The following is a 24,404-nucleotide window of genomic DNA, read 5'->3' on the forward strand; positions in this document are numbered from 1 at the left end:
CCAAGAATCTCAAAGGCCATTGAATTAAGTAGGATTTAAGAGCCTTAAAAGCTTGGAGGATGTAGGCCAAGAACCTCTGGAGCAGAAACTGCTATGGTGCACAGTCCCTTTAGATTCTAATCCCTGTTTGGGGTCTTCAGTGTAGCAAAACCATTAACAGCCAATAATGTCCTGTGTGCTAACAGCTGTGGTAATAAAGAGGCCTTACACAAAATCATACAACCTGATCTGCCAAAACCAAACCAAAACAGAAATTAATCACTTGACCTGCACTTACAAGGCGAAAATTTCCCACAGACCAAATTCTTCATTTGTTTTTCAGGCACTGTTCCCATGGATATCAGTAGAAATACACCCTCAGAGGATAGCATTTCCTAGTCAAAGGAAATCAAGCTAATGCATGTCTTTTTCTACAGTTTCTAGCTGACAGAGTCTTAATGGTTTAAAAACGTTTACAAGCTAGTCTGGGCATAAAATAGAAAACATCAGCATAATAGCATCATACAACACTGGTCACAGAATAAGGCATTGCTATTTCTGTGTAGGAGGAAAACAATGAAGAAAAGACCAAATCCAGAATGGAGTGAAAGCAGTGTTTACTCTTTAGCTACTTCTGTTAGAGTGGTAAAGCACACATATTCTGCGTACCATAAGTGTAAACTCACATCTCTTGGCTCACAAAGGTTTGCATAAACACTTCTTTTGCATATCACTCAGTATTTCTAAACTTTTACAGAAATGAGCCAGAAGACCAAATTAATTCAATTACCACTGGAAACAAGAAGGAAAAAAAGCACCAAAAAAGTGACTAAATTAAGTAAACCAGTTTAATAATCTGCTACACCTGGGACATTTGCCACATCATCTGAGAGGTGTTTCTCAAGATTCCCTAGGAAAACCAAGTTGTGGAACCTTGGATACATGCCCGGCTGCTGCGTTGATGCCAAAGAGGAATGAAACTTACCTGTCAAAGGCAGGTGCATTGGCTTCCAGACCTCTGTTGAGCCTTAAATGGCGGGAACCAACCTAAAATAAAATATTAGAAGACCAAGAAATAGAAAAACCTTCTTAAACTGCTAGAGTCCTAAGTCACTAGATGTCTCCCTTTTTCCTTCAGAGAAAAACATTTTTTTAACAGCACCAGACATCTCTAACAGACTCCAACCACCCCCACACATAATATCCTTAACACAAAAGCCCCATCTTTTATTAGACAACATTTACAATTACAAGTGAAAACACAATTACCATTAAGCAAAGGGATACCTACACATCTTTTTATGGCCAAACAAATCACATCTCTTTGCCAGCTTCCTCTTGCAAATAGCACACACTGCCTCACATGAGTGTTCTGTGAGCCTAGCATTTTTACTGTCCTTGCCTTGGTAGAGAGGGATGCATTTATGCCAGTTCCATGGGTTGTGTATTCTGACTTCTTTCAAAAGTATCAGAACAGTGATTCAAAAATATGAAGGATGAAATTCTGTACCATCAAACTAACAGGTCTTTTGATATGGATGTCAACAACAGTAGCCTCAAGTTCCTTTTGAATGGTAGCTACTGTTACAAAATTATTACAGAGGGCTTCTTTCCTCTTCAAAAACTACACTCCTAAATATGCATAGGATCATGCATTGTTTCCTATACTTAATCATCTTTATTTGTTTTTCATGAGGTTGGTTTCTGCAATTCTTTCTAACACCAGTGCCAGTACATTCACACCCAAGGAGTAAGAGTACATAATCTAATCCTAAGATTAGGCAAAAAAAACAGGCCTACTAAAAAAATCAAAAATTCCATTTAACTAGAGATATTACCCACTAGCCAAAAGTACTTGAGGGAATGCTCAATGGCTCTGTAACATACAGAATAACAGTGCTGGATACAGCTACACCATGGGCGGGACATGCACAATCATATGGACAAACTTGCTTTATAAAAAGAAGCAAGTATTGCACTGGATGGTGCAAAAAAGACAAAAAGACAGGGATCCTTTAGTCATTTCCTTCTGTGCTAAATCCAGTGCCTTGGAACAGTACATAGGTTCTAGTTCAATGATCAAAAAAAGTACCATGTAACCTTTAAAGTGTCTTAAAAAAACAGTTATGCTATGTACTTTCTCTACTAACACACACAACTATATGTGCATACTGATTTCAGTTGTGTATCTCCCTGTTAAAAGAATGCAAAGTGTGCTAGGAAGATTCTTATTTGGCCTTACAACTGTATATAAACTGTAAGTCACAGACCATATATTTGATGCAATAATCTTGTGATGAAATCCTACATCTCGGCCTCACAAAAACTCAGATTAGATCATTATCACCCTTATGACTGAAATCCCAAAAACACACCATCCAGACATTTTACTTTGTTTCATGATACCATGCTCCTATAGAGCACTGGTAAACCTAAATACTCCAGCTGTATTGTGGAGGTCAATATCATCAAGCCAACGGGGCATTTCAGAGAAATAAAACTGAAAATGCTATAAAGATATAGCTGTAAGCTCCAGTTTATAACATTAGGACACAGTCCCTTACAAACAGTTCCCTGTAGAGGCATTCAAACACACAAAAACTTTAAACTTCAGTCACCTATACCCATTTGTCTGGCATAGTTCTGTTTATCTAAACACATAAAATTTCCTACAAGATAAACCTAAAATGAAAGAGCTCAGCACTTTTACAGATTGAGCTTTGAAGATCATATTAAATATATATATATATTTATGTTAATTCTAAATTATAAGTAGCAAGAGAGAGAAGCAAGGTAGGCTTTCTGAATATTTGTTTACCTGAAGCCTTGTTTGCTCCCAAAACAATGGAACAGAACCTCTGATCTGCACAAAGGAAGAAACATCATCATCCAAGTAAATTGTCTGCAAAAACAAAAAAAAGGAAAGTAGTTCTGCAGTTAGATCTCTCAGCCTGTGGCCCCTTCATCAGGGGACAGTTGAAGACACTGAACTCAAAGGGTAAAAAAAGTAAACCATGTACCTCCCTGTATCCACTTACCACTCAGCCTCTTTTCCATAGTCTCACAGGCAGTGGAACAAAGCACAACGTATTTGCTTTCATGTCATCACAGCAGTTTCAACTCACTTCTCACCAGAAACAAGAGAAAACTTAAAGCACCACCACATCTTTCACCCACAATCAAGATGGATTTGATCTACTGGTGGAGACACTCGGAAAGACCAGGCATATACTCTCCTGCTGTCCCTCTCACAAAACTCAACTGTGCAAAATGTCATTGCTCCTTGTGACTGATGATGGGTAACGTCAGGTGGGGGATAAGCTTATCTCCTGCTGCATTTACCATTTCTTATTTCACTGCATGCTGTGCCTTGTCAGAGAATCCAAATAAAACTCGGTGAAACCAGCAGCTTTGCCACTCCCATCCTGAGGTACAGTGAGCAGCAATGTGATCTACTTCTTTTCCAGGGGGCTTACAATAAGAGGTTCCAAATCCTCCCTTTCCCAAACAGACCTCAAACTCTCCCTTTATGTGGTCTCAGGATCACTGTTAACAAGCTGATTTTGGGTCAAATCCATGCAAACCACAAAGACTAACTTCCCCTTTTGCCTTCCCCCATGTACAGTCCCCAGTCAAAGTGTTACATTATGTTAACTTAGCATAAAAGGTACTATCTTCAGATTGAATATGACCACAGAGCAACTGTGCAAAGCCCAGCTCTCTCCTCTGGCCTATACTTAGCAGTGGAATCCTGGCTGCTCTCCACGGAGGATACTTGATACACATGATACACATCTCCGTTATCTCATGCATGACAATGACTGCTCTGCAGCCCTGGGGAGGAATGCTATCCAGGTTATCCAGGTAGCTGCTCTCACCACATCATATCATTTGGCACAGCTGCTGCCAGCTGGCTAGGAGCTCTGAAAATAGAATAGAACATGAAAATAGATTTCTCTACAGCTTTAAAGTGTTTTGTCTTTTTGGATTTGCCACTAGATGTGGCCACTGGCTGGCTCAGGGAAAGTGCCTGACCTCGACCTTGCATCTTCATAAGCATTATCAATGTACAGTTTTTAGAGCTACATGTGTGAAAAAGATATATTTACATAAACTTGGTGACAAAACATTTATTTAATATTTACCATATTTTTGCAGAGCACTTGCAACTGTCTCCATTTCACTAAGATGATTTAAGTGGCTTCATCATGGACACAATGTCAGTGCTAGAAGGATAGCCAGCCCAGACATAGTGCAAAACTATGTTTCCATCTTTTTAACCTCTCACCAAAGCGCTAAGAATCCTCTTCTCTGTTACATTCCATCCGAGCACAACCCCCTGCAAGAGAGGGGTTGCTCAGAGAAGCTTTCTTGCAAGGCCTGTGCCACAGTTTGAGCAATGTGGCTCTAAAACATGCTCTTCCAGTAAAGTTTTCTAAACATTATTGGCACCTGAGTGCAGGAGCTAATTTCCATGGCAACACAATGGTGTGCCTTTTCTTTGTACATTTATGCTCAGAAGAGATCATTCCTTCTGCAGCTGGACTACGAGAGGAATAAGAAGCCCCACCTTCTTCCTCTTTATCACATTCTCCCTGAGATAGGTTGTGCCAAGATGAGTCAGACACTTCTACACACGGAATCATCTTTTCACTCGCAGCCATGGAGTCAAAGAAGCTCACTCCAAGGTAAAGCAAATTAATAGCACTACTACAGTCCCAGCATTATCCTGACTAATACTAAATCAATATCAACACCTGAATCTGTGCAAAAAAAAGATTCAGGACTGGCTACTTAAAATTTTGACAACAATCATCATCTTAACAATTATTGAGTAGAAATGAAACACCTAATGATGACAAATACAGACAAAGCTTTACCTGAAGTACAAGGTGGCCACTCAAACAGCTTGCTACAGATGATCAATTTTCTTTACAGTATTCTGGGAAGTCCCTGTTTCCACACCTAACTGCAAAACTGACAGCTCAAGTATTTATTTGGCCAGCTCTTATAGACGTCCAGCTGCAAATCTCTAGACCCACTGATAAAGAGATGGTGATTCTAATTCAGTACCTGCAGTTTAACATCCTTCTGAGTTACAGTTTAAATGGAAAGTATTTCCTCAGTTACAGACCATGAATATATAACCTACCTTCTTCCTGCCAAACACAGAAGAAAAATACTGACCAAACATTTATTTCTGCATTAACAGATGCTCTAATTCTACTTATTAGTGAGTTAACAGATGTTTGTTACCAGGACCACTCATATTTTCTGTTCACTGGTTTTGACCCATTAACTCTTCTGTTTTCTGCTCTATTAAGCTGTCCCTTTAGAGAACTGAACAACAAACAAAATATGCTAACTACTTGATAATTCCTGTAACCTAAACAGGATGCCTAAACCTTGATGTGATGGGCTGGGGGATCCTCTGTGAAGCTGAGTTCTAATACAGGATTCTTTTATGATGGCAGAGCATTTTAAAGAAACTGACATTTTTAATGTAAGTTGCCATGTAGCTTTTAGAAATCAGATGAGGTTTTTGAACTGGGAGCACAGCCTCTCCAACACAGTCATTCACAAGAAAGTACTTTTTTTTCCTATTCACTTACAGGGCTCATCATTCTGTTCTCTGGAGCAATTCTCTGGTCTTTCACAATCCTTTCACCTCATTCTCATGACCCAGATGAATCCAAAATTATTTTCTTCCAAGCTGCCAGCGAGTTGGAAAAAGACTTCATATTTTTTTAAAGAGTGGGAGACTCACTAAAATGACTTTTTTGCCAGTCATTCCTTCCTAAACAGACTCTAACCATTTCATTAAGCATTATAACTGTGCAAATCTTCCCTCAATTTCAGCAATACCCACTATCCTTCATTCACTACTCCAAGGAACACGACCCTTGGTCCTGACACTGCCTTTTAGTGTACACATCTGTTGATCTTATAATATTAGTGGCAACGGACTTCCTACCAGCAGACTTGTTAAGAAAGCAGGTTTAAAAACTAATACAACTTTCCAGATCAAGAATGGACATAATCTTAGCAGCTACATACACTGTAAGAAACCCTATTTGCTAAATCTTAAATAAGCACAGATAATATATTTAGATTGAAATTACACTCATAAAGAAAAGATTCCAACTTTGTTGCTAATGCATGGACAAGTACAATTTTTTTTTCTCATATTCTTCACAGCCTTGATCAGTTTTTGTGCACAATGTTATGTTTTCTACAAGCACATATCTGTCCTACTTTTTTGTTGTTCTAGTTTTGACTTTACTCTGTCTTCTAGCAGAGCCACTGCCTTTATTCTAAGGTACTAGACAAAAGATGAACAGTTCTTTAAGACAAGAAATTTAAAGAAAAGTTAAATGCCTTATGTCCAGAATTTTCCTGTCCTTTGTTCTCCTTTTCTCATGGACAAGAAGATCATACTGGTTTTTCTCTAGAAATTCAACAACAATCAGTTACTTTTTGGACAACAATTGGTCACTAGGATTCATACATCCTGCTAAATCTCTGTCTTTGTGGAGTCTTATCTCTTGTCTTAGATCCAAAATGACAGCAAGCTGGTGCTTATGTACCCCAGGGAGAATGTTCATTCCTATCAAATCCTCAAAACCCTTGAATTCTACTTCATTAATCTCAAGGGCTCTGGCCCATACTACAGTCCAACCCAGTCAGCTGCATGAACTTCCAGACCAGGTTCCCATCAGACAGCACTGTAGCAATTGGACAGTTAACCCATGTTAAGACCTATTTGCCTTAACAATAGATTACTTGGCCTCCGACCTCCAGTGTTAGAATTTGCTGTGTTTTTATTTCCGCTTCTGTGGTCTTAGACTCTCTTTGTGGCCTCTTTCTCCAGTATCAAGGGTGATAGACTGAAAAATGTCCCACTGAACTGTCAGTACTTTCTCTTCTGTTGCATAGGGCCAGACCTTGCCCCTGCAATTTAAGGATCTTTTCTGGTAAATTAACTTCATGCACAGGTACTGCTAAAAAGCTTCTGGGCAAGAAGCAAACATCTGTGTCAATCCACTGATGTTCTAATCCCAGCATGCTGTGCCCATTTACTGCTTGGAATAATTTATTCACTAATCTCCATCACCCAGCTTCATTAGAAATAATAATCATCCAGTCACAACTTCAAACAGCAAAATTCACTACAGACTCAAGGGGTACACAGAGACACAGTCCCTGATGAAATGGATACTCAGATGGCTTATTGGGGGATCCCCAACTCTGCCACACAAAGAGTGTGGAGAGCAGATGGCCTAAAGACACCTCTCTGTGAGAGCCTTTAGCTCAGACCACGGGACTCAAGGATATATCTGCCAAAATAATCCTTTTTGCCTTGCCTGGAATCATATTAAAACTTGATCCAGAAAATAAATCAACCACATGATTGCATTCATTCCTCTCCTGGAGAGCTATCCAACACAGTCTAGGAGGTATTGTGAAATAGGGATCATTTTCCTTAATCCATGTCTGACAAATTTTTCTGAAATTGGAAGAAAGGGAAGGTTCATTCAAATTCATGGTATTTCCTTTTAGTGCTTTCTCAAGGTTTCAATTTTCTTTACTGAACAATTCCACGATGGGGGAAAAGCTGAAACAATTTATTTGTCTTTGGTTAATTAGAATTGTTCCTTGTAATCCATATACTAAAATTTCAGCATAACTCTTTGGAGGATAACTGTGAGAAGAACTGAAATGTAAACAGTAACAGGCACACAGACTAAATGAAGAAGGCAATTCTAGCTCCTCAAAGTTATCAGAAGAAAAGAATTACAAAAATGCAACACAGTCTCAAATTCAAAGAATTAATAGGGGAGGAAAAAAAGGTGAAGGGAAACATTTAAGCTACAACTGAGAAACAGACTGATTTAAAAGTTGCTTGAGAATTAACTGCAATACTGCAAGCAGAAAGGGCTACCGTCCCATTACAAAATATTTGTCAGCAAATCTGAAAGTACACATTGAAGGGATTGCCTTCTTTTCCCTTCATTTTCTTTTTCCTTAAGTGTTTCCTCTAATATTTTCTTTCTTCATAAAGACACAAGCCAAATGATCAAAAAGCTTAAAGATATAGTAAAAGTTGTTCTTCTTTTTTTAAAGAAAAAGAGAAGATCTTTTACTTTTTCCCCCTTCTTCTCAAACACTGACTCACAGCAGTTAAGTGAGCCCACAAAAAAATGACTCATTGCAGAGCTGAAATGCCACAAGGCTAACTCAGTGGGAGACAAAAGCATACCATGATGCATAAAAGAGCTGCCTGGAGATAAGATTAATTGTTTCTCCCTCTTCTAAAAACAGAAAAATGTTAGAAGCAATTCCTACAAAGAGGGGAAAAGTCCTGGGTTTTCAGAATCCTAGGGTGCTATTTATCCATGAAAGCACATAGCCAACATGCCATTATACTGTACAGGCTGCAGCAAATGGAAACAAAATGTTATTTTGCCAAGATATTACCTCACAGGAGATTAGTCAGTCGTTTACTATGAAAGTAGGAGTTTATTCTTGGACTCTTCCTTCCTAATGGCAAGGGGATGCCAGCTTGAACTGGATTGCAGGCATCCTAGTGGTTAGCCCAAATTTGCTTTCTTAGGACATGCAGCTTGGTAAAACTAGTGTTTAGCACCATTAGTAACAGCAACCTTCTTTTCTTTCTTTTCTTTGGTTTTTGAAACCAAACAAAAACACACAACCCTTTAAAACTGCAAACTCTTGTTATACTTTTGAACCTGCTCAAGCTTTTCACCCTAAAGCCATTTCACTCTTGCACTTTTGCTTACCCAGTTGAAAAAAACACTCAAAAGCCTTCAGTTTTCCCACTTCAGCATATGGCTGAATGGGAACAAAGTACAGCAATTCCCATGAAGAGCCTGACCCAGACCCAGCTAAGGGAACCATCAGCAATCAAGTACCATTTTGCCACTCACCAGGAGCCCATCCTCAGGTTTTCTGCTGGAATGCAAAGGCCACCTTATTTTTCATGCTGATAATTTTTAACATTATGTACTACAGAAATATAACAAAATAAAATGACTTATTTCTGACCCACCTAGTGAGCAGGATAGCAAAAGTATTTCCCATAATAAGTCAACTGGCAAGTACAGTGAGACTCACTGAAAAAAAGCTGACAACCCTTCCTAACACTTTCTTTCCTTGCATTTCAGCAAGAGAACATTCTTCAAATCCTGAGTAACAAGATTAGTGCTTTACACTAATATTCATAAGAAGATACTCAACTAAAACAGCAGAATGTACCAGGTATCACTTTAAATGGCAGATCTCCCTTCTTCTGTCCCCAGGTTCCAGAGGAAAATTCCACTCTCCAGTAAGCAGACATAGCTGTATCTCCCAATGCACTGTCAGACTTTCTAGAAAGGTGTAGATGTTGCAAGACTTCATTTGCAATTGCTTTGGAGCAGCGGCACACAAGAGAATTATTAGCAGAAAATTTGGAGGCTGGCATTAGAGACCCAAGCACTGCAGGGGAAGAGCTTCACATTCAACAGGCAGAATTTGTGGGAGCCCAAACACTAAGTGGAAAACTGTCAGCCTAATTGAAAATGCAGGCAAACCAGGAAAAGGAGGGACATGAGCAAAGTCACCCACGTGCCCAGAGAGGACTCGGACCTCTGGGCAGAAAGTCACACGTGTAACACTGGGCATGCTTTGAGCACCTCTTAGGAATCAAACCTCACCAGCAGGCTGGGGAATACCAGTCTGCAACTCCTCCAGGCATCCTCCTAAGGAACAAAGCACTGTCAAATCTAAGGTAGCTCTACAGGTGTCGTTAGGCAGAACCAGGTGAAAAGATTAAAGCTGTATTACAAAGACAACATCTTAGAGGAAATGTGGAAAGTACCCAAAAATGGCTGGATTTTGCACAAACAGTTGCCTGAAGGCATGCCTGGCTCAGGCAGTGGGATAACAGGAAGGAGCTCACTGGGTTAGAGCTGCTATATTCACACATTGCCTGGAGGAAATACTAGTGCTGTCAGCCCACAAAAGTGTGGGCACCTTTGAGAGGGGGTGCCTTCCTCAGCCAACAGGCACAGGCTTTCAATGACACAGCTCAAGTGCTGCCCTCACTGTTCCATGCTCCCCTTATGAACATCACATAAGCAACCTACTTTCATTGCACATGCACCTACATATACAGACACATGCATACACAATCTAAGCCACACATGCAACTCTTTAGGTATGCGCAGAAGATGCTGAAAACAACCAAATTCTAGGGGCAAATCCCTGCTTTTTGTTGAAAACTACCAGCCATTTGTCTATTCTGTTTATACAGGGATCCATTTCTGTGTGATGGTTCTGACTGCTAGTAATTATTACTTCAGTTCAAAAAGGAAAAGTGATTGTACTTGAGTAAGAAAGCACTCACTTCAGCTGGCACAGAAGACTTCAGATTCTCATTCTCCATGGTCCAGTGCTTTTTACTGAATTTCAAGGCAGCAAGCTAAATCATGTGCAATAAAACCAAGTGATTCAGTTATTTTGTTTGGCTGTGCCAATCAAGGGAGCCTGCTGAATGCATTTCACACACATAATTTGTCTCAGCATCAGCTGGAAACCAGGCTTTTACCACGTATGTATAAAAACTGTCATACCACCTCACATTGGAGAGAATCCCCCACAAACCAGTGGGGAATATAAAAGGAGTCTCCTCCAAAATTAGTTGAACTGGAATTTGGCTGACTCTGAGAAGATGTTATTTTTTCAACATTTTCTTTACTAGAGAAAGATAATTTGACAGTGAACTTTACTAGTCAAAGATGAGGTGCCAGCACCTTTGCTAGACACCTTTCTGAACGGTTTAAAAACCCTAGTCTACATCTCACTACAGTATCAAATGGCCAGACTTCCACACTCAGGAAAAAAAATGAAAAGTGTTAGTGAAAACCGTGTGAATGGAAAAGTCAGAAACAGAGAAAAAAAGCAGATTGCAAAGAAATGCTTTATGGACAAGAACAAACAGATCTGCCATGCAATAATATTTTAAATATTCTTGAAAAAAAATCTTGCTGAGTTCCTTTAATTCTTGTTGAAAATTCTGCCCCAATTAAACACGAGTGGACTAAATTATGCAAAGCCATTGGATACGTGCACTTACCTGCTCTGTCTCAACAAAGTTAGACACATGTCCATCATCATTGACCCCTCGGACGTGGAAGCGGACACCAGCCCGCTCGCAGCTGATGCGGGAGATGAGGCAGGCTTTGGCCTTCTTGTGGGAAGCATAAACAGTGCGGATGTCCACGACTCCACAGACCACCTTCAGCAGCCAGTCAGAGCAGTTCACCTGGTAGTGTTTGAAGGGCACATGCAATAGCTGGTTCCTGAAAGGTTCAACAACATACAGACACGTTACTGAGTAAAACAAACAGACAGGCATGGGTGCCACCTGCCAACAATCACTAATTTAATCAATTAATGTTTTATGACCCCTTTTCTGCTGTACCTTATCTCAACCCAGGAAATATCGGGAAGAAACCCTTGTGAACTACTACAGTGAACTGAACATGGCAAATTTTAACCACACAGCTACCACCAAGGTGTTGTCTTTATATCTTGTTCCTGTCTTAGAAATTCAGATGCAAATGTCATCTCTTTCAGCTCCAGAAATTTATATTTAGTATTCTTTTCATAAATTACAGTGATGTCAAGCTAATTACTTTTTTTGGAAGAGTACTGCCTGGACCTTAGCCTTCACTACAGGATGAAGAACTGGTTCCAAATCCACGAGGATTTTCAGAAAAAAAAAACTTCCAAGCAGAAACTGGATCTGTAAGTCACTGGAGATATTGCAAAAAGTACTACTAAAATGAAGAGGAACATCTGTTCTAACCTTCAAGATCAACAACTCAAGAAACCTGTCATGTCTAGCTAACAATGATGCTAGTCTCTTCTATTATGAAGTTTTTCTTTTCTTCATGTTTCAAAACGTGCCTTTAGTCACAAAGGAGGGCCAGGAAAATATCTTTTATGACCATGCACTGCTCAATAGAAGATCTGTAAAAGAGAGTGAAACCCTTGAAGAATTGTTCTTTTAGAGTACAGCATTTACCAAAAAAGGTGCAAGGCATAGTTATATTTTATTCTAAATATGTAACAGAAAAGCAGCTCTTTTTTTTTAGCCCAATTTAACTCTTTTTAACCACTGTTTTTGCTTTCTGTTCCACCTCTTTCTCCCAGTTCCTCTCACATAGGAAGTCCTCACTCAGGCAAATTGCAGTAGAATTTTTTGTTGTTGTTGCAGTTCATTAATCAGGCAGTTTGTGCTGCCTGTAACTAGGGTCATCTTACACTTTTCATTGTATAACTATTTATCTCATTGTTTACTTTCCTCAAGCATCTATTTTTTGTCTGAAATTTCCCATATCACCTAAATACCTCAAGATAATTTTTTTTGGAGCACCTTTTTGCCTTTAATGAGAAGTTGTCACCACTTTTCCCTGGTCTACAACATACTGGAGAATAGAAACTCTTCAGAATTTACTTCTAGTTTAGCCAGAAGCAGCAAATATACTTATCTTCCAAGAAGAAAAGATTCAAAAGAGAGTAGAGGGAAAAAGAGTTGTTTTAAATGTTCTTTATTATGGGATATTGCCATCTTAGCAGTCTCATCATTGGAGTACAACTAATTTCTGCCATGTGTCTGACTTGACAATGCTTGTTGAGCTTTTGAAGAGGGATGCATCATTAGCGCAGTTGAAAGCAAATATTTATTATGTATCTTTCTTAAGTTTTAAAATCAACCCACTAGATCTTACCAGTCAAAATCACATCATAGCTGGAAAGATTATTTAGCCTAACTGAACTGCTCTCTCATGTTAATTTATCACCCATTATGAACATTTTGCTTATTTAATATTCACCTACTTTGGGCCACAAGCCTCACTGCACATTCTAGCAGCACATTCACATTTAACCCTGCCAGTTATTTTCCACCTACATCAAACCCTCATTTATTTCCAGAACAGCTATGCCTGCTGTGTGACTTTTTGTTTAAAAAGAAGGGGGTGGCAGTGGGGAAGGGTATAGAAATGCAAGCATTATGCCAAAACTTGCAAAGCAAACAAACTGAATTACATCAACCCAGCATTGTGCTTTCTCTTTTCCCCTCAACCAATACTTACCACAATACATGATAATTTTTCTTTGCTTTATAAGCACAAGCAAGTAAAAAGCACAGAGCAGTGTATCATGGCAGTTTTGTTTTGTGCAACTTATGTTTCCACTGAGCTGTAAACATATTAATATTGATGTTTTCAACAAAAAAACTAGTGCACATTACTGAAACAATAAACTACCGACTTTAAACACATACTTTTAAAAAATAACAGATACTTCTGTGCAAATGATGGGATTAATGAATTTCAAGCACACGCTTCCATTAGATAACTTTAAAGAAAATTATTTGAAAGGACTGCAGGGGAAACTATTCATGACATATAGAGAGATGTTTCTATAGTATAAGCAATATATATCTTGTATTTCCCCCTTTGAAGCATAAAATGTCATTTTATGATGGCACTTCACTATCAGATCAATTTTAATTAAACACAAGTTACCATGAATTCATTAAAGCCACCTGCCCTGTAAAAGGACATGTCAATGAAATGAAAGGAGCTGGACTTGAAATGCCCTTGTTCATTTCCCTCTAAGAATGTCTGACCAATGAGATACAGGTGGGGACAACAGAAGACTCAGGTATAACATGCAGTACTAACCAGAAGAACGAGTTACCAGATTCATAGCTGTTATCACCCTGCTTCTGAGCCCGCACAGTCAGGTCAAAGTTTGAGCCTGTATTAGGCCAGGAGAAAAAGAACATCCCAGAGTTCAGTATTTTCTTCAAGGCAGTAACACGCTCATCTTCCTTAGTTTCTTCCTGGAGAGGACAGAAATCTGTTGCAGTAATTTTGTAAACTTCAGCATCCACGATTTTGCCCACCGACGTACAGCCTGTCACCAGGACCAGAAAGTGCAGCCGAGTGTTACCTAGAAAGTGACAGACAGTTACAAAAGGGTTATTTCCAGGGGGACTCGGCTCCTCATCAGTCCTGTCACATGCAATGCCGACAGGGCTCCAGCAGAGGCCAGCGTCTTTGCTTCACGAGCGAACAAACAGGAAAAACAGGCATGCAGGCCGAGTTCTTCACATTTCCAAATTCCTCTTAACTGCAGATAAGTGGCTGCAATTGCACATTATTCCATAACACCTCTCCATCGACATCCTTTGTTGCACTAGAGTGTGTTTTCCCCACCGACTTTATGAAGAGCAAAGTGCTTACCATTGTAACACTACTCAAAAAATCAATTTCACCACTCTACAGAACATACAGCATTCAGATTCTTTACTGGCTTCAGCTGAAGCTGGGGATGTTCAGACATTTGTAAAACTTCAGTATTACCAATTCTTGAGATTTTGCTTTTTGTATCACTAAAGCACGTGCATGATTCAACGACAACCTCAGCTATCAGTAAAACCATTACAGCTGCCATAACTGTGAAATCACAAAGCAGCTGAACTTCAGGGCCTCAAAACTAAAAAATAAATTTGGAGCTTGAGAACATCACTGTAATCAGATCTCTCATACACAGAACCATCTCAACCTCTGCTCATTCTCTCTGAAATGATAATTAAGAAACAGTAAAACAATTTTTTCTGGAAATGCTGGTTTTGCTACAAAGAAACTACTTGATTCACTTAAATCAGCCTGTAATGGAGACAATGTCATCCCAGTCACTCTAATTAGTAAGAAAATATGGAAATGAGCCAAGATTTATTAATTTAGCACAGCAGAACCAACAGTTGACCTGCCAAGAGCAAGTTAATTAGCTAAGGGCACAGTGACAATCTGGGACAGTATGGCTTCAGACAGCAAAAGGGGACACTTAGGATCACTTTTCAACCCTCTAGGGTGACCCAATGTCTGAAAATGCACACCAGCTCTCACACAACAAATATTCTTTTTCTGAAACACCAGCAGGGGAGTCCTTGCTTTCAGATAACAGGCTGGCTACAGAAGCTAGAGTTAGGGGTGGTTTTCAGCAGGGCCAGAATATTTGTGTAGGCACGTGGGACTGGAATGGCAGGACAAGGTGGGAGATTAGATCTTATTCATTCTGTTCTGCTGACTCCAGTTTTGTATAAAGGCCAGTGTAGGTGGTATTTACCAAAAAGCTCTGTTCATCACATTTCTTTCTGTAACAACGCTATACTGTGTTCTCCCTCTTGAGTGCTTTCAAGAAGTATATTTTTTGTGCTTGTGATATAACAGCAGAGGGCTAGAAATACTGACAGTTTATTCCTCCCTTGCACATGACTTTGTGTAATTATAAAGAATAAAGAGGAGGAGATAAGTCAGTTATCACCACGAGAGTTCATAACTGACCAAATACGACCTTGCAGCCTCCAGAAAGGGTTAGGAGGAGTTAGCCATCTCTCAGGATAGCAAAAAGCTTCTGTGACTTAGCTGAAACCATGCAAAACTGATCAGCTCAAAGTAACCTTCACTCACGAGACTTTGGAAGCAATACATAGAAACACTATTAGCATGCCTTAATATCAGTCAGCTTTGTTAGTCACAAAAAACCAGACGTGAAGGACTTGGAGAGCTGCCTGGGAGCCATGCTGAGACAAAGAGTACAAGTACTTTCATTGCCTTCGGTGACCTTAAGCTTTCCTAGACGGTTCAGAAGACATCAAATGAGAAAGTCAACATTAAATTAGACAAAGAGAACAAAAACTTAATAATACAGGGCTTGTTACCTGTGGTTCTGTCCTTTGAGGAGCTTGCAACCAGTGGAAAATCACTGGATCTGAACAGAATGATCCTCTAGTTCAAGAAGGAATTGGATAGGAATATTTGCCTTAACTAGAAACTTGCTTTCGCTTACCAGAGACCATAAACTGTTTTTACTATCTCCTCCACTCAACCAACTCACCCCCAAAATGGGATACTCATCTACACTCCCATTAAAGGTCCAGCATCTCTACTCCCTAAAATCACTAGCTAAAAAGCTCCAAAAAAGTTACCATGCCTGAGAATGAATTGCATTGTCCCTGAAGTAGAAGGAGATTGGTCTTCTAAAGCTGTGATACTCTTCTGCCACTGGGCAGTAACTCCACAGGAAAAAGTCAGGGCTGTTCAGCCTGGAGAAAAGAAGGCTCAGGGAAAACCTTATTACAGCCTTTCAATATTTGAAGGGGGGCCTATAACAAAGGATGGGGAGAGACTTTTCCCAAGGGCTTGTAGTGATAGGACAAAGGGCAACAGTTTTCCACTGAAAGAAGGCAAATTTAGATTGAATACTAGGAAGACATCTTTTACAATGAGAGTAGTCAAAGAGGTTTTTCAGGGAAATTGTGGGTGCCTCACCCCTGGGAAGTGTTCCAGGCCAGGTTGCAAGGGGCTTTGACTAACCTGGCCTAGAGGTAGGTGTCCCTGCCCATGACAGGGGCAGTGGAAGTAGATGGTCTATAAAGGTCTTCTCTGACTCAAGCCATTCTACAGTTCTATTCACACAGAATAAGTCTCTCTACAGTACTCCGAATTACAGAGTAGCCACCACACACTTTTCATGACGCCTTTGAACAGAGACAGGCTGGCAGAGGAGCTCACACCTACAGCCCAGAAACTGGAGAAAAAGGATGAAAAGAGAGATTTAAGGTATGTTAAATCTAGCCTGCTTTGCTACTTGGTCCTCCAAGGCTGCTCTGTGAGTTGAGGTGGTCTTCAGACCAGCTCTAACTTCTCTTATTTGCTTAAATCACTCAGGATTTGCTGCAAAACAGACAATGCAGAAACCCTATAACATCACAGCCCCAGCTTAACACAAATCTCTCTAACTCTGTACCTTGGAAAAAAGTCCCAAGCCCTATCCTCTGATAGCACTTTCATTCCAGGTGGTATTTGGACAGTGGTTCTGAGAACCAGCTCTGGGCTATCACTGCACTGTCTGCAGGAGGAAGATCCCTGCTTGATGTGCATGTCCTCTCGGCACAGGGAACAAGCTAATCACAATATCCTATCCTCTGTGCCTGTGTCCTGCCCATTTTATTCACAGCACAGATGTAGCCATTGGGTTCTGAACAGAGGTAATGCTCCTGTCAACCTTTCACCCTTTTAGAACCTCGCACAGCAGAATTAATGCTGCCAAAACACTGCTCCACTATGATCTTTTAGTCATGTTTCCATTAAGGTATAAGAAATTACTCACCACTAAGCTATACAGCTACACACAGAGAAGTCTTTCCCTGTCTTCCCTTCTTTACCAGCAACATCTAGATGGGCCTACAGTTTTAAATTATGACATGAAAGTCCTTCAGATTTCAGTTGCCTTTTCAGGTCAGTTTCACTTGGTACCAATCACCAACCACATCAGCTGTAGATTATTTACCATATCCCACCTTGGAAAATAAAAATCTTTTTATTTCTCCTTTAAGTTACACAAGTATTTTAATGTACAATCTTGGTTAATACTAGCCATTCTAAACTGTACACATAGAAGAAAGTGATTTAGGAATGTAAGAACTTCAATTGAAGGTCACAACTGTAGAAATGTCTTTCCTATCCTTGGGACGCAATATGGAATGTTTTAAAGAAATCTCTGAAATCATTTTAGAGCAAGAAGTGAAGTGTTCCTTACTGATCATGCTTTCTACAGCAACACATCCATGAAAAAGCAAGACCCACATATAATACTAAAGAAAAAAATTGTTTCAAAGCTTATGAGCCAAACTTTGATCTCAAATAAATGGGTACAAATGTTCATGCATTGTGACCAAGATCATTATTTTGCCCCATTACAGCTATCAATCACTACAACAATCTGTAAAGAACACTTTTGAAGAAATTTAAGAAATGTTTTGCTTACAGTGATTTGTGCAACCTTTTATTAGGTTGCACAAGAGAGGCAGAGGATGAAGAATATTTAGCAAAGAAACAAGACAATAATAATTTCCATCTATTTTTTCAAATGCTCTTGTGAAACCAACGGCCTTTATCCAAGTTGAACAGGAAATGCAGTTCTGGTACGTCACACTGTACAATAATAAGCTGCAGTTTCTGTATTTAACCTGTCTACATGACTCAAGGCAATTGTTTCCCCTGCAGCTTAGGGGATGATTTCAATGTTGCCTATCTTGAGCTACACTGAAAAAGAGTCAATATTCAATTCTTATTTTGTCCTTCTTAACTGTAACTATTTCACTCAAGACTGCCTTTTCTTTCCAAAATGGATTTTCTCCAATTTTTACTCTTTCTCCATTCCATCACAGTCATGCCATTGCTTTATGTTCCCTCAGACTTCTCCATCTCCACTCCACACATACTCCACTCCATTTTGTAGTCCACTAAAAACCAATTTCGCCTCTCATCTGTCTTCAAAAATAGCAACAGAACACAGCAAAGCAGTACACTCTAACCACCTAGCTGAAAATTCCTGAGTATATCTACAGCAGAATTATGAAAAGAGCCAAGACTTTCCAAACTATCATTTTAGTCTCAAAGATACTCCTCTTTCTCCTTCTTCTAAATACAACCACATTTTTAGGATATGTGCAAAAAGAACAGAAGACAGGTACTTAGTTGTCCTCTCTGCCTTTGAAATGTCTTCCTTTCTACTATACACAATGTTATGTACAAGAGTGAGAGTACATACACAATCTCATGAATTCAGAATGCCTCCCCAAATACAGCAGCTGTATTAAACCAAACAATTATGTGGTGATGGTGTTAAAATATCCCCTTATGTGTTCTGGATTGCAAGGCAGGATGTATTCTATTACCATCTGTATGGCAGTTGTCTAGGTGTTAAGTGGGCAATTTCCCCTTATCTCTCTCCCTGAGAGATCACAATCACTCCTCCCTCAGCAGGGGGCATCCCGTGATAAGAGGCTATTGAATGTCACTGCATGGCTGATAAGAACTGTAACATCCCATTGTGAGATGCTCCGCCCAGAGGGAGGAGCCGAGCATTGCTATCCAGATATAATCAGGAGATTCTGACACACCAGCACAGCTTCTCCACTGGATTCACCAGAGGAACAGCAGCTGCTTCTACTTCCACGGATCTGCGGAGGAAGAATCACCCTTTTTCTACAGGACCCCCCTGCTCCAACAGAACCACACCTGACACCTCAGGAGGACTGCAGCCACTTTTCCAATTGGACTGCTGCCAGCACCCTGACCAACAGGGTGTCAGGTTGAGTTCTGACTCTGTCATTTTAGTGTACTACATTGTTTTTATTTTATCATTTTATGTTTTTTCCCCCCTTCCCTATTAAAGAACTGTTATTTCCTGCTCCCGTATTTTTTTTGTTGCCTGAGAGCCCCTTAATTTAAAATTCATAGCAATTTGGAGGGGTGGGGAGGGTTTGCATTCTCCATTTCAGGGGAAGCTCCTGCCTTCTTTAGCAGGCACCTGTCTTATCCAAACCAAGACATTATGTATGCATCTCTTCCTGACATCACAGTATCTGAAAAAAACACTGTAAAGCCAGCACTTCTAACACTTTGCTTAAGATGTATTTGTCACTGATAGATCTTCTTTGGCAGCAAAATCTTGGCTGAGGTACAGCTCAGAGACACTGTGCAATTCATTCTGCTGCCATCCATCTCACAAAAGAAAGCAGAAGAACTTAGTGAGTCATGTTAACAGACATAAGTACATACAAGTGAATGTTATTACTGGTGGGCAACATTAACTTTGTGAGTCAGTTTCACATATTTTATCTACTTTCTTGTGAAAAGCATGATCTACTTTGGCAGGCATACAATGTGATTTATTTGGATTTCTAAGTAGCGATATTTACAGATAAATTAAAATGTTCAGAGACATCTTTCATGTCTTGGCAAAAAGTTTTCCCTTCTGTTCTACAAATATACTCTTAACATCCCAGTGGAATGTATTTTCACAAATACTCTCAGTTAATTTAATACTTATGGTCTGCATGTTTCCAGTAGTAAGGAAAAATGCTGATACTTTGAACAAAGTCTATGCAATCACTGAAGCTCAGTGAAGAGCTAGCCAATTATGCCTTTGTTAGCAGCTGCTAAAATACATTATACAAAAATGGAAAAAGCTACACTGCATTCCTGTGGTCGTTTGACTCACCCTGGCTGGATGCCAGGTGCCCACCAAAGCTGTTCTGTTACTCTCCTCCTCAGCTGGGCAGGGGAGAAAAATAAAATGAAAGGCTTATGGGTCGAGATAAGTGCAGGGAGAGATCATTTAGCAGTTATGGGCAAAACAGACTTAACTTGGGGAAATTAGTTTTATTTATCACTAATCAAAACAGAGTAGGACAATGAGCAAAACACCTTCCTCCACATCTCCTTTTTTCCCCAGGCTTAACTTTACTCCCAATTTTCTCTTCCCCAGTGGTACAGGGGGATGAGAAATAGGGACTGTGATCAGTTCATCACACATTGTCTCTGCCACTCCTTTCTCCTCATGGAGAAGAGAGGACTCCTCACACTCTTCCCCTGCTCCAGCATGGAGACCCTCCCCTGGAAGACAGTCCTCCCTGAACTTCTCCAGCACGACCCCATCCCATGGGCTGCAGTTCTACACAAACTGCTCCAGAGTGGGTCCCTCACACAGGGTGCAGACCTTCTGGAACAAACTGCTCCAGGGTGGATCCCCCACAGGGTCACAAATCTGGCCAGCAAACCTGCTCCAGCATGGGCTCCTCTCTCCATGGGTCCACAGGTCCTTCCAGGAGCCTGCTCCACAGTGTGCCTCCCAAAGGGTCACAGCCACCTTCATGCTCTGGCATGGGCTGCAGGTGGATCTCTGCTCCACCATGGACCTCCCTGGACTGCAGGTGGATCTCTGCTCCACCATGGACCTCCATGGGCTGCAGGTGGATCTCTGCTCCACCATGGACCTCCATGGGCTGCAGAGGCACAGCTGCTTCCCCATGGTCTGCACCACGGGCTGTAGGGGAATCTGAGCTCGGGCACCTGGAGCACCTCCTGCCCCTCCTTCCTCACTGGCCCTGGTGTCTGCAGAGCTGTTTCTCTCACATATTCTAACTCTGCCCTTCTCCAGCTTCAGCTGGGCAGGTTTTTTTCCCTCTTATTAAATCTGTTATCCCAGAGGCACTACCACTGTTGCTGATGGGTTCAGCCTTGACCAGCAGCACATCCGTCTTGGAGCCTGCTGGCACTGGCTCCATTGGACACAGGGGAAACTTCCAGCAGCTTTTCAGAGAAGCCACACCTGTAGCCCCTCCTGCTACCAAAACCTTGCTACACAAGCCCAGTACAATTTCTTTGAAGTGTTAGTCTTTTACATAAGCAACAGATAAAGGGATGGAACTCACATTTAAGATGGAAAGTCTAAACCAGACTGTGACAAAAACTTGGGCTACATCTTGAATAGTGAGATAGCAGACATGTATCTTTGCTTTTTGAAACATGTTCAGAAGCAGAAAATGTTTGCTTACCTTCACTTACCATTACAGCATGACCCTCTGACTTTTCTCTGAATTTTAACAATCCCTTCCAAAACAAGTCCAGTACCACAACTTGTAATCTAATGCTAGATTAGAGGTACAGGCAGAGGTACACTGACAAAACTCCGAAAGGAAAAACCCTCACACTTTCAGAGCACTGAAGTTAAGCATATGTTGTTTGAGAAGAAATAAGGACATGAGAAACAGTAAGGCTGAAAATATTTCACACCCCATTTGAAATCATTCACCTTTTAACAGGAAGACGAAAATTGGATATATTTGGTCCCCACTACATACAAAAACTACCCTTATATGTAGCTTGAAGAGATTGGATTAAATAGCTACATTCCTTTATTACTTCAACAGGATTCATTAGACTTCTATGAAGAAAAACAGACCCAAGTGCCAAGAAAAACTAATCACAAGTCCTCCGCTTTAAATTACATTAGCAAATTGATATAAATCTCCAGAGAAATGTCTAATTAACTCCACAAGAAACAAAACAAACAAAAAGTCCACATTCATTAAAAAAGACTAGAAGGACCTACAGTTTTAAATTATGACAAAAATATCCTTCAGATTGCAGTTGCCTCTTCAGGTCAATTTCAAGTCATATTTCTCAGGCTGCAAAATGGTAAGCAGGGTATAAAACCACACAATTGTATTTACTGGCCTAAATACACCACTGCTCACACCACCACTGCCTTTGGTAGACTCCTTGACCAAGCATCAAGTTATATGGAAAAGTCTTGTCATTTCTCCAAGTGAAAATTAGGGCTCATTGTACCGACCTAGGAACAATGCGTACAGTGCTTTGTTATTTATGCATCTAAATCATCCGTGATTTTTAAGCACTGTGTAAGGCCCTATTATCTTCAAATCAATCACTGCACTTCTCTTCTTAAAACATGTTATTTCCATTAACATTCCTGCAGGCAGTGTAATAACAAGTCTTTTGCTAAATCGAGATTCCCAAACTGTACCAAAATTTACTACAATGACAATAAACATTCCTTACTATACTAATTGAAACCAGAGGCCTTCTTCTGCAAATCCTTATCTGTATGAATGATTAAAGGCAATTAGGCATTATAGCAAGGACTGGCAATCTGCAGTACTGTACTCTCAGATGACCATGATAATCAGTGTCTAAACATGATCGTTAAAGAAGAGAAGAATTAAGAAATCATAGCTTGCCTTGGACAAATGTGGTAGGGAAAGAAGAATGACAATTTTCTTCAGGCAGCTAAGAATGTTAGACAAAACCAATTAAGAAAAAAATCCATCCATCATTCAGTGATATGGTTTTGGTCCAAAATATAAAAAGAAACAGATATTTTCCAGACTGTACATGGCAAAGTGCAACTTGCTTTCACAATTTAAGGAATTAGACAACTTTAGCCACTTATTGTCATTTAGCATTGTCTGGGCATTTTATAATCTCAGGCATACAGATGGTGACTTACCACATTTAAGCTGAAGCTCTCCTAAGCAGCCATAAGCATCCATGAGCTTTTCATACTGTCCTTTAATTGCATCCTTTTCTTCTGGAGCTAAGGAAGAAAGAGAAAGGCAGGAAACTTAGTTACCAAGTCTTCATAAAATTTTCAGATTGCTTTTATTCCTATTGCACAGGATCCAATGCTACCTAAGTTGATTTTTCTCAGTCAACAAGACTACAGTACAAAGGAAGGGTTAAAATGGTGTAAAACCATAGAGATTAAAACATGATAGGACAGAAATGCACAACTCCACACACCACCCCACAAGAAAAAAGAGCACTCACTTTATTTTCAAATCAACCTGATCGTTAGTAACAATTTTATTCTATGGTACAGATGCCACGCAGTCAGAATAAATAAAGAAATACATGAGCACACGTAAAATTTTCACTGTTCTAAAGTAAGAACAAGAATAAATCAGTCTTGCCATAAGTTAAAATATAATATCTTGATGATAATATATTGATATGTCTTGATGTACAAAAAGAGAGAGTTTATACTTCCAGACTCTCAGTCTAATTCCAGACAGAACTGGAATTTTTTTATGCAAGATAACATGATTTGATGTAGACACAACACCAGATGTTGATTTCAAGAGGAATTACACATATTTTAGTGAAGTAAGAATTAGTAAATTAAATAAATGAAGGGTCAGATGCTCTTGTTATATTTGTGCCTTTCTGCAACAAGCAAATTCAATGGGCACATAATGAACATTTAGATATTAAGCCAGACCACATATCAAACTTGCCACTGGCTACTTTAACATAAACCAGCATACTTCCTGAATGCCTGAATGAGTAAGTCTGCATTTTGTGTATTTTCCCAATGAGGAGCAAGGTTAATCTCCCAAATGAGGAAAATAGACTGTAACCCTCAATTGTCCTTTTACTACAGACAAACAGCATAAATAGCACTTTCAGAGATTTGCTAATAATATGCAATCTTATGCTCCTAATTAACTTCAGCAGTTAAAACCTGAAACCTCCGGGTATAAAAAGGACAAACTGGACTGCTTGCAATGGATGATAGAAGCGCAAAGAAAGAGACTTCTCTTCATAAATCTCAAGAGGCAAAGAGCTCAGTGAGAAACACAGAAAACAAATAAATATCCCATATATTGCTGACACTTTGAAGTGAAATGAAGGAAAATTCCTCTTGCAAAATGCCTTAGCAGAGGCAACCCCCAAGAGTAATTAAAACATGTTTATCTCAGTTTTTGCACTTGTGACAAATAGACAAGACTTGTTTAATTCTTTCTTAATTTTGTTTTTACTGCCATAGTTTCACAACTTACTTACTCTACTTTCTTAGAACACTGAGTAAATCAGGAGAAACTAGCAAAATGTTGATACCACACACACCAGTGAAGCAAAGCATAAGCAGAAGACAGAGGATAAAGTGATTTTTATTGGGTAACATAAATC

At 39.8% G+C, this 24,404-nt stretch overlaps 1 protein-coding gene across 2 annotated transcripts in view; it reads right to left on the bottom strand.

Moving 5' to 3' along the window:
* Positions 1-24,404, bottom strand: part of SYNJ2 (synaptojanin 2) — a 66,002-nt gene that overhangs the window by 33,479 nt on the left and 8,119 nt on the right. The window contains exons 2-6 of one of the 2 annotated variants that reach the window (XM_059841909.1): positions 22,942-23,028; positions 13,737-14,007; positions 11,117-11,342; positions 2,798-2,881; positions 965-1,026 (exon numbers count right to left, since the gene is read on the bottom strand). In XM_059841909.1, the coding sequence (XP_059697892.1) occupies positions 965-1,026; positions 2,798-2,881; positions 11,117-11,342; positions 13,737-14,007; positions 22,942-23,028 (730 nt within the window). Of the gene's footprint in view, positions 1-964; positions 1,027-2,797; positions 2,882-11,116; positions 11,343-13,736; positions 14,008-22,941; positions 23,035-24,404 lie in introns of those variants that run through there. The other variant, XM_059841910.1, reaches the window with a different exon arrangement.

Source organism: Haemorhous mexicanus, chromosome 3, assembly GCF_027477595.1.
Source record: "Haemorhous mexicanus isolate bHaeMex1 chromosome 3, bHaeMex1.pri, whole genome shotgun sequence".
Classification (NCBI taxonomy): Eukaryota; Metazoa; Chordata; class Aves; order Passeriformes; family Fringillidae; genus Haemorhous; species Haemorhous mexicanus.